We start from the raw sequence: 11,097 nt of genomic DNA, 5'->3' as shown, positions 1-11,097 counted from the left end.
TGCTCCTGGTTTTCTGCTAACAGAGATGGCCCCAGGTAGCCAACTGAGGGTAACTTTTCCAAAATGGGAACTTTGCTCTCGGTAGGACAAATGAATTTGGGAGAAAGTGTATCTAGTCGCAGGATTTAAACAAGCTAACAGAACTCTATCAACTCTTCTAAAAAACACACTGCTTCCTTTCTTTTTAAATCTCACACAGCAATAGGAACTCTAAGGAAAACAAAAATCCAGCAGTGGAAAAACCACCAAGGACAATTTAAGTAAAGGCGAAATTAGATTCCAAGTGTCACACAGGGATGAAAGTTAACATTTGGCCTGTCCTCAACTTATAAAAGGAGGATCACCTGAATGTGAACACCCATCATTCTGCTCACAGAAACAGTGTTTCTGCACCCTAAGGCACCTCACCAGAGCCTTTTCACCAGGAAACACCTGAACTCTAGCACATGTTAGCAAATGCTTCTACAAGAGAGTATGAAACTTAATTTAGAATACTGGAGTAGATTTTAGCATCCCCATTCCTCGAGGGGATCCTCTGACCAGGGCAGGGATCCAGCAGCTCTGTTAGGGGTGTGTGGAAAGAAGCAGCTATCAGTGTCAGGGGCATGCAGAGGGGAAAAGCAGCTGCTTGCAACTTCTCCTCTCTCCCTTAGCACCACTTGTAATGTCAGTGAAGGGCATGGGTATGTGTGAAGCACATATAGGAGAGGGCTGAGGTGGGGGGGGCGGGGTTCCCCCTAGGACAGGAAAGTGCCCCAGGGAAGCATGTGGGGGATTGGGGCTCCCAATGCTGGCAGCTGGAGGGAGGCACCATGATCCCAGAGAGCCTTCAACTCATACTTTAGCTCTTCTTGTCCCTTCTCTTTTGGAAATCAAACAAAACAAGCAAAATCCCAAAGCATATCGGCTCTGACCTTGGCATTGGCCAGGCTAGAAAGAACACATTGTTAACACAGTAAAGAAGTCTGACTCCCACAAGAACAGTGAACTGGCAAAATCCTGAAGCCACCAAGAGACCTGGACCGTCAGCCAGTGCCCAAGCCCTGCCCCTGGCTGCCACAGGCAGAGGGACAGCTCAGCAAGGGACCGGCTGCAGCAGCCAGTGCTGCCGGCCACGGAAGTACTCGCCTTAGTTAGCCGAGCTTTGTCCTTGCAATTCTCAAAGGACTTTATGGCAAATAAATGATATTCTTGTTCACAGCCAGGTCTCCAACTAGTCTTAAAAAGAAAAAAAGTTAAAATTTTAAACTCATTGAATTGAGAGCTGGCATGTACCACAGCTTGCTTAATGAGGCAGGGCACTATGGTATCTGTTCTTTTTCTTTTCTTTTCTTTTCTTCTAAGAACACAGCACACAGGCAATAGGGCGGTGAAGACCTGGAGGTGAGGAGATGGGGCGCCGGGGTGTTTGGAAAAGGAGGGGAAATGGGAGGTTTCTGTAATACTATCAACAATAAAAATATATTTAAAAATAAGAACACAGCATAATTGTAGGCAATGGGATTTACAGAAATAAAAAAATTAAGGCTATTTATTTATTTAATAAACCTTGTGGCTAAACCATTTTGGGATAGCTCCTCCCTGGGTAGAAATGCAGTGACCAATGTGGTGTCCTGGTCTGGCGTTCTGTGTAAGGAGTGTGGGTACGAGAAGCCCTGAGTAGAGCCAGCAGTGCTGACAGGCACTTATCAGAAAAGGTATCACCAGGATAGGCATCAACACTGATAACCACTAATAAGCTTCTTGTATTGTTGTTTGTTTTTTTTAAAATATGTCTTACTGATTTTTTTTTTTTTTTTAAAGAGAGAGGTTAAGGGAGGTAGAGAAACATCCATCAGTTGCCTCTTGTATGCACCCTGACTGGGAATCAAACCCACAAACTTTTGGTGTGCAGGGACAGTGCTCCAAGCAACTGAGCCACCAGCCAGGGCACACTAACAAGCTTCTAAACAACCTTGCCAAAACATTCAAAATGTGCAGGAAGCATGTATACACATCAATGATTAAGAGTCAAACTTATCAGCAATGGGATTTACAGAAATAAAAAATAAGGCTAACAAAAATAAATAAACCTTGTAGCTAAACAATTTTAGGATGAGCTCCTCCCAGTGCTTGCTACTATATTTTATTTTATTTTTATTATCTTTTTAAATATATTTTATTGATTTTTCACAGAGAGGAAGGGAGAGGGAGAGAGAGCTAGGAACATCGATGAGAGAGAAACATTAATCAGCTGCCTCCTGCACACCCCCCACTGGGGATGTACCTGCAACCAACGTACATGCCCTTGACCGGAATCGAACCCGGGATCCTTGAGTCCACAGGCCAATGCTCTATCCACTGAGCCAAACTGGTTAGGGAAACTACCATAATATTTTATTCATCAGTGACTTTAACTCTCCAGAATAAGATGAAAATCCTGGAGTTAACAAAAAAGCTTTAGAGTAGCCTAAAGCAATAAACAACAGGCACTCGACTTTCAAATCATTCTGCCATTATGTCAGGTAAGGGTCAGATGGGTGAACCCATCATCAAGAAAGAGTAAAAAAATTTTTCCCTATACTAAACGTATTTTCAGAAAAATGCTCTGGTAAATTTCAAATATCAGGAAATTTTTTTTAGCATCTCAGGCTTCTCCAACAATCTAAGGAAAATGATGAGGGTTCTATTATTTAAAGGTATCAAGTCCTGTTGAAACCGGTTTGGCTCAGTGGATAGAGCGTCGGTCTGCGGATTGAAAGGTCCCAGGTTCGATTCCGGTCAAGGGCATGTACCTTGGTTGTGGGCACATCTCCCAGTAGGGGGTGTGCTGGAGGCAGCTGGTCGATGTTTCGCTCTCATTGATGTGTCTAGCTCTCTATGCCTCTCCCTTCCTCTCTGTAAAAAATCAATAAACTATATTAAAAAAAAAATAAAGGTATAAAGTCCCTTCAAGCTTTTAGGCTCTCAGCACAGAGTTTTGTATTGAGTCTCAGGGGCCTGAGGCTGGCCCGTTGGAAGTGGATTTAAAATGATGCTGGTGGCAAGGTTGGAGGGAAGGACCCTTCCCTCTCCCCTCCTCCTTCCCAGCGGGCTTAGAAGCTGGAGGCACCTTTCTCAGTATGCCCCCTCTCCACCTGCCTAAGGATCTTCTCTGTGACCTGGGCTGTGCCGGGCAGGGTTAGCCACCGGCTTCTGGGCTCACCCCACCCTGATCTGCCTGGGTGGGGTGATTACAAAATTACAAAATTTCATTGGTAGGACTCAGAATTACAAAATTTCATTGGTAGGACTCAAACCTAATTTAAATGGCCACTCAATTTTCCCAATATTTACAAAAGCAAAATTAAATAAAAGAGACCCTTTATAACAATAAGTAAAGGACAATCCGCTTTCATGTTCTCTGTCAAGTAAGCAGTACCTGGGAGAAGTTCCGGAATTTCACTCCTTAATGTCATTGGAATGGGGTACCCAAAACGTGTCACCAGACCATAACTGTACATGTTGCAAGGTTTAAAATTCTAGAAAGGACACATTCTAAATATAGTACTAGAGGTAAATGTTCATCCAGCATGTTACAATATAATGGAATGTGGATTGTCCCCTTTCCCCTCACAACAGTCCTGAAGTTCATTCTGCAGATGGAAAAACTGAGTCTCAACTTGCTGGAGGCTACAGAGCTGCCAGGCAGCAAGGATGGAGCCAACGGCTCTATTCCTTCCTACTCTGCTACGCTGTCAGTTCCGAAGACAGTTACTTGCAGGTGCCCAGCTCCTTCTACAACTCCTGCCACTGGACAGCGGCTCCGCTGGCAACCTTTCTTAGCACTAACACTCCCAAGCAACCAGCAGGCCCAGGCCCCGACATCAGAACCTGCAAAACACCTAGCTGAGACGGCTGCTGCTCACCCTGGCCAATTTCCCGAGGTTCTGGATTTCTTGCTCATTACAGTGTTTTAATCGAGAGACTGACATTCTTTTTTTAAAGGGATTTCATGCTTCATTTTTCCTGCTCTGTCTCGGGAGGCAAGAAGGCTAAGTGCAAACAACCTCTCCTCAGAGTCCTGCCCGGCTCAGACATTCCTCTCCCCTTGGGCCCACTCCCCCTCCAGTTCTGTCCCAGCTGAGAACTGACATCCAACAGCTGCACTAATCTCTCTCGGTTGCTGGGAGCAACAGTGCAGGCCCTGTGACAGGGCCCTGGCCAGCAGTGGGCGGCAGCCTGCCCTCCCTACGCCCAGGAATCCTCCCGGCTGCACACCGCGTCCCCACACCCTGCTTAGACTGTTCAACCAAACCAGTGTGGCATGAAGCCCAGGCAGATCCAGGGTGGGGTGAGCCCAGAAGCCGGTGGCTAACCCTGCCCGGCACAGCCCAGGTCACAGAGAAGATCCTTAGGCAGGTGGAGAGGGGGCATACTGAGAAAGGTGCCTCCAGCTTCTAAGCCCGCTGGGAAGGAGGAGGGGAGAGGGAAGGGTCCTTCCCTCCAACCTTGCCACCAGCATCATTTTAAATCCACTTCCAACGGGCCAGCCTCAGGCCCCTGAGACTCAATACAAAACGCTGACCAGTATTTTGTTATTCCCTTTCCCTGATTTTAGAATAGCATTTAACAAGGTGGGACCAACACCATTGTTGTGTCTGAGGGTCTTCCTGCAGGCCCTGGGTTTGTGTGTGGGTGCAGTAAAGGGAGTCAGGCACGCTTTGGAACACGGGAGAATCTCAGGAAAGAAGGTGCTGGCACCTCTCCACTGCCAAGAGGAGGAGGCCCAGCCCGTCCACACCTTCAGCAGCACGCCCCTCCCCGCCCACGCCCTGCCCGCCAGAGCCCCTGGGGCTCCCGTGGACTAACCCCTGACAGGGACTTGAGGGCACTGCCTTCAAATCTGAAATCACCTCACAGACAACCAAGAACCATACGGACTCGATGGAGAGGGCCTCCAGCAGGGGGTGGCAGGAGCACTACCACACCCAGGGGGAATGCCCAGGGAAGCGTTGCCAGCGGGATCGGCTCCCTCGGCTTGAACAACGGGCACCATGCTCCTCAGGCCTCAGTCTGTCCCCTTTGCTTTTTTCACTGCTCATTTACTTGCTTCAGACTAGTCCTTGAGGGGTCCTATCTCCAGCATCACTATTTTTTTCTCATATCTAGTCAATCACCTGACATATAATAAGCACTCAATCATTTGCTAAAATGATTGAAAAATTATTACCTGATTTCTTTCAATCAAGAAGCCATTAAGCCCTAGCCGGTTTGGCTCAGTGCATAGAGTTTCAGCCTGCAGACTAAAGGGTCCCAGGTTCCATTCCAGTCAGGGGCACACGGTGGGCTTGACACCACCTATCCCAGTAGGGGACATGCAGGAGACAGCTGATCAATGATTCTCTCTCTTTGGTCTTTCTTTCTCCCCGCCCCTTTCTCTGAAATCAATTAAAAAAAAAAAAGATTGTACAATAACTTTTGCCAGATTGTGCCACCAGCTGCAGCCGCATCACCATGGTGACCACTCAGCTGTCACTGGTCCGAGCCCAACCCAGTCAGCCAGACATAAGTCGTTCAGACACAAGACCAGGGGCCAACAAAGCAAAGCCGCTGCCGTGGTGCCATCCCTGCTGGTGGTGGGCTTGTCCTAGGCCTGCACCTACGAGGTAGCTGCTGAGCACCTGAAACACGCCTGTTATACTGCCATGGGCTGTGTCATACCACACACCTGGACTGCAAAGACTTGGTACATAAGTAAGAGACTGAGACATGTTGCTGACAATTTTTATATTGTACTTACGTTGACATTATATGTTGGATAGCCTAATATATAATCCCAATATATAAAAAGCCAGGGGCCGTCACGACCAAGACAACCGGATGGATGACCAAATGACTGAACAGCAGGCTGCACGGGGCAACCAGGCTGGCGGGGAGGGGTGGGAAGAAGGGACAGTTTGGGGCAATCAGGCTGGCGGGGGGGGGGGCAGCTGGGGGCAACCAGGCTGGTGGGGAGGGCAGTTGTGGGTGACCAGGCCTGCAGTGCAGGGGGGGGGAGCAGTTAGGGGTGACCAAGGTGGCAGGGGGCAGCAGTTGGAGGTGACCAGGCTGTTGGGGGGGTGAGGGGGTAGCTGTTGGGAGTGATGGGGGGGGGGAGCAGTTAGGGGAGATCAGGTAGGCAGGCAGGTGAGTAGTTAGGAGCCAGTGGTCCCAGATTGTAAGATGGATGTCTGACCGCCGGTTTAGGCCATTCCGCAGGAGGGGTCCTGGATTGGAGAGGGTGCAGGCTGAGCTGAGGGGGGACCTCCCCCTTCCCCCATGCATGAATTTCATGCACTGGCCTCTAGTATTGGTATAATTAACAAAGCATGATCAATTTCCCCGGTTTCTTTTTATTTATTTATTTTTAAAAGTGGATACTAGAAATTTTAAAATGATATTCATGGCTCTCTTCTTACCTGTGGGCATGGACCTGCACTTCCCTCCCAGCTAACTTTATTCATGGAAGTGTACGGCCTGTTATTCTGTTCTATTCTTATAATCAAGCAAGAAATTCAACACCCTGAAACATCCTCACACAGGGATGTCCTTTTTGCATCTACCTGCTCACCGAACACTCCTGCCCATCACCCTCCGATTCCAAATGCCAGGTCTCCATAAGCTCTGTGCTTCTCCTTGTCTGGGGAGCCCCACAGAGGGCCAGTTTACTGCTAGTCACAGGGCCCAGGCAATAACCTGACAGAGCTAGAATCACCACTAGCAGCCCCATGTCTTGCTGTCCTTCTACACTGGCACTTCGTTAATTCGAAACACAGGGGAATGGAAGACAACGGCCCCAGCGTTTATATGAGTTTAGATTTCAACATTTTTTATTAAGAAACAACAAGCATCTTTCCAGTTTTGGGGGTGGGGGTAAGGGCAGGAGAGAAGAGAAGCCAGCAGCTGTTTTGAGTTATAAACTTTCTGTCTAAACCAGTAGCATCTATCCCACTGTGGTTCTGCTGCCTTTGGTGTTTGCAGATGGAGTTGGTGCCTATTTTAGCTCTGGGTTAAGCAGTTTCTCCCACCAGCTATTGTCACAGTTCACTGCATGGCTGGGCCCTGCTGGCTCCTGCCTGCCCCCACGATCTCCTTGATAGCAGGCTATTATGTGGAAAGGCAGAGCAATGAGGAGAAAAGGGAAATTAACTATGTTCTGTAATCAGCTCCTTTTGGTTTCCAGACACAAGCCCCACCCCAACTAGCAACAGCCACTAGACAGGGCATGGCCTGCTTGCCCCACAAATGGAAGCAAGGCAAGCCCTTCCTATGGCCATTACCGGGCGCTGTGGGTGCAGCAGCCAGGGCTCCGGTGGGAGGGAGGGCTGCCAACAGGGGCTGAGGCCCTGCCAGACTACAAAACTTTTCCAGTCAACCCCTCACCAAACAAAGGTGCTACTCCTGAGTAGGGAATGAAAACAGGCAGGACCTGAGGCTCAACATCACAGCCTAGGTGGCCCCGGTGGCTTTGGTGTCACAGTGAGTGAATTACCCACTGAGTCGTGCAGCAGAGAACCACTGTGCCCAGTGCATTTCCCATCTCCAGCCTCTCTGAGCAGCAAGCCCAGCCCTGCCTGGAGAAGTTGCTTGTCTAGGAGGCTCTGCCAGGAGAACCCATACCCAGGTGCAGGCCGGCATATAAGAAGGGGACACCTGGTCTTTCGCTATCACTGCTATACACTGTGCTGTGCGGCTCCAGCCACCCACAATCTCTACTGAGACGTTTGTTATATTCCCCGCAGGGCAGAATTACCCAGAAGGGGGGCAAGTGGGTGGTTCCTGTGATATCTAAACACAGAATGAAGCATGCAGTGAAACTAAACATGTAGGAACTGGAGACTAGCAGTGCGTTTACCTTGCAGGGACAGGATTTGGGGGTCCCCCGGCTATTCCTACCCATGCCCATGACTCATCATGTGACTTCAGGTAACTTCACCTCTGTTTGCTCAGGTCCTCAGTCTGGAGAGCTATTTCAATAGTCACCACCCACCACAAGCCCACATGCGGGGAATGCTGTGGATGTTAATAAAACCGCGAAGTCTAGTTTCTGAATCCCTCAGAACTACAGGGCCTATAAAAGAGTCAAATGCTGTTTCTTGGTAGACAAAGAACAACTGTTAAGAGACAGGTATTGGATTCACCTAACTGAAGGCCTGAAACGGCCCGCAGGGGTCGTCTGGTCTCTCCTCAAGGTTCAGATGCAGCTGGTCAAGTCGCCTGTGAGCAGCCCCGAGTGGGGCCCAGGGACTGGCCACTCCACGCATCACGCAACTTCTCGAAATGGGGGAGCTATGGAGGGACATTTTATAGCACTTCAATTGCTCAGCAGTTTAAACTTGTCATAAATCCTTTTTCCCCTGATGGAAAAATGTCAAGCTAATGTGATTAAGGATAATGATATCTGACACAGCTTTACGTTACTGTACAATTAATTAGACTTTTCCCTCAACACAAAGTCTGGCTTGTTCAGACCTCTTCACTCCTTAGTCACAACCAAACATTATCGCAGGAAGGCAATGTGGTCCACACACACGTCCAGATTTCCACAGCCCCTGCTGCCTCCTGAAACCTGAAGCCGCAGCTCTGCATGAGGACGTCTGCCCTGGGTGACCCTGGCAGACATGCCTTCCAGCCGCACACGGCACCAGAGGCTCCCAACGGCACCGAGTTGACCCCAATGCTTACAAACGTTAAAAGTGGCAGCTGCGTAGGAAAAGGTTCCAAGCCTATCTGCTCACTAGGAACACAGGGCTTTCTACCGGATGAAAAGTTCTCGGGGAAGGTTGGGAAAGAAAGCTGAGTGCCCCGCCCCCCACAACCCAAATTCTGCGGGAAGTCGTATCAGCATGTGCGCTTTCTGCGAGGGAGGATGGGGAGACCTAACCTTGAAGGCTGACCAGCAGAACTGTCCCCCATCACTGTTTCTCTAGGATGGGCTTCATTTAGGTCAAGTGAAGTTGAACTTGGTCTCACACCAAAATGCATTCTCCGTACTCTGTGCTACCACTCAGTCCAGTCCAGCCTCCTGCACCTACGGCACCTGCTCTGCTTCCTGTGCTCACTGCAAACTCCTGCACAGCTAACGTCATCTGGGTTGCAACATCTTCTGTGAGGACAGAGGGTCTGCTGCCCAAAAGCCCGTGAGGAGAAGCGTGTGCACAGGCCTCCCAGGAGTGAAGGTCTCAGTGAAGGTCTCAGAAGGCCACAGCACCTTCTCTCTAACATAGGGGTGTCGAACTCAATCAGAGAAGGGGCCAAAATCTAAAATCCAGCCTAAATCGCGGGCTGAATGGTTTACTGAACAGTCATAAACTGACAATGTCATAAACTGACAGCGGAGTGCAGTGATGACAGCGCGGTGCGGGCCACATTGCAAGGCCTGGCGGGCTGGATTTGGCCCGCGGGCCTTGTGTTTGACACATGTGCTCTAACACCTTCAGCCGACTTCACACACCATCTTTTTTCAACATTTTTTTAAAATTGATTTTAGAGAGGAATGGAGAGGGGAGAAACACCAGTGATAAAAGAGAATCATTGATCAACTGCCTCCTGCAAGTACCCCGCTGGGGATCGAGGCCGCAATCTGGGCATATGCCCTGACCAGGAACTGAACCATGACCTCCTGGTTCATAGGTCGGTGTTCAATCAGTGAGCCACACTGGCTGGGCTCACACACCATTTTAATGGCCTTACTAGCATCCTCATACTCAGGTGAAGTAATTTCAGCCCGGTCTGTAGTCATACGGATGGGAAAGAGCTCCGAGTGCAGGCATACTCCACCCTTCCTCCTACCTTAGAGGGTTATCTGAGTGGGTCTCCATGTGGCTCTCCAGTCCATACTTGCAAACAAACTCCTTGAAACACACTGGGCAGTGGAATACTTCATCTGCCTTCTTCTCCAAGTCACCTGACTGCCCATCTTCCACCATCTTTGGGGAGAGGAAAAAGAAATCATGAAGGAGGCTTCCCACGTGGGCTGGCCTCTGAGGCATTGCCAACACTCAGTCCAGAGGCCATCGAAAAGCAAAGGGGGCCACCTCCTGGGTATTTAGGATGCACCTGACCAGTCCTTCACTCATGCATCAAACACTCACCAAATATAACACCCACCCACCCACCCACCCATCTACCCTCAACCCACTCATCCATTCAACATGCATTTACAGAGCACCTGACAGGCACTGGGAGAAAGGTCCCTAACACTGGGGCAGCTCCCAATCTAGCTGGAAAAAACAAGCTGAGGAAGCACACACGCCCTCTTCTATAGACACCTTACAGAGTGTGTGAAGCACAGGCCAGCCCCCACTGTGAACATAAAGACTAGGTGTGTTTCTACCCAGAGTCCCATGGTTAGGCACATCAGGGCTGGGAGCAGAGAGGACCTTTTTAGCAGGCGCTGGGTCTTCTTTCTCTGACTCGGCATCATGACTCAGTTTCCTTTTGGAGGACAGCCGCCTGCGCTTCAGGGGGGATGGTGGGGCTGCCGTGGTCGCACTGTTCGGGTCCTTCTCATGAATCTTCATATGTCTGGAAAGCACACACACACACACACAATGTGATTTAGCAACAACAACAAAAAATGCATTGGTTTATTTCTTTTAAGTGTTTTATATTTTATATTTAGACATTGGTAAATGTTTTTAAGAGATATGACATATAATTGATAGAGTAACTTCTCTCTTTTAAAAATCTATAACCTCCTTGAATCCTCTTAAATCTCTTGCAACTACTATCCAAAAATGTTAATACGTTGCTGTCTGTTGGGAGATATACATGAACTTCACTGGCACCAATGAGATGAAAACAAAGTATCTGATGACCTGTTCTTATTTAAGCAAAATGGACTATTTTATGACACATAATTCTATAGAATAGAGAAATCCAAGAGCCCTGGCCCATTTGGCTCAGTGAATAAGAGTGTCGGCCTGCAAACCAAATGGTTCTGGGTTCGAGTCCAGTCAAGGGCATGTACCTAGGTTGCAGGCTCCTCCCTGACCTAGGCTCTGGTCAGGGCATGTGCAGGAGACAACCAATTGATGTGTTTCTCTTACACTGATGTTTCTCTCAGTCTTTTCCTCTCTCTTCCACTCTTTAAAA

The 11,097-nt window shown here is 48.9% G+C and overlaps 2 protein-coding genes across 10 annotated transcripts in view; one reads left to right on the top strand and one right to left on the bottom strand.

Annotated features, from left to right (window-relative positions):
• RREB1 (ras responsive element binding protein 1) overlaps positions 1-11,097 on the bottom strand; it is a 142,311-nt gene that overhangs the window by 33,408 nt on the left and 97,806 nt on the right. For all 9 annotated transcript variants that reach the window (XM_084875597.1, XM_084875593.1, XM_084875594.1 and 6 more), the window contains 2 exons: positions 10,383-10,527; positions 9,793-9,929 (listed from right to left, as the gene is read on the bottom strand). In XM_084875597.1, the coding sequence (XP_084731723.1) occupies positions 9,793-9,929; positions 10,383-10,527 (282 nt within the window). The remainder of the gene's footprint in view (positions 1-9,792; positions 9,930-10,382; positions 10,528-11,097) is intronic.
• Positions 1-11,097, top strand: part of LOC311618228 (histone-lysine N-methyltransferase SETMAR-like) — a 407,000-nt gene that overhangs the window by 379,244 nt on the left and 16,659 nt on the right. The window lies entirely within an intron of this gene.

The sequence above is a fragment of the Pipistrellus hanaki genome, assembly GCF_964339955.1.
Source record: "Pipistrellus hanaki genome assembly, chromosome: 2".
In the NCBI taxonomy this organism is placed as follows: Eukaryota; Metazoa; Chordata; class Mammalia; order Chiroptera; family Vespertilionidae; genus Pipistrellus; species Pipistrellus hanaki.
This window is presented reverse-complemented; position numbering and strand designations above follow the sequence as displayed.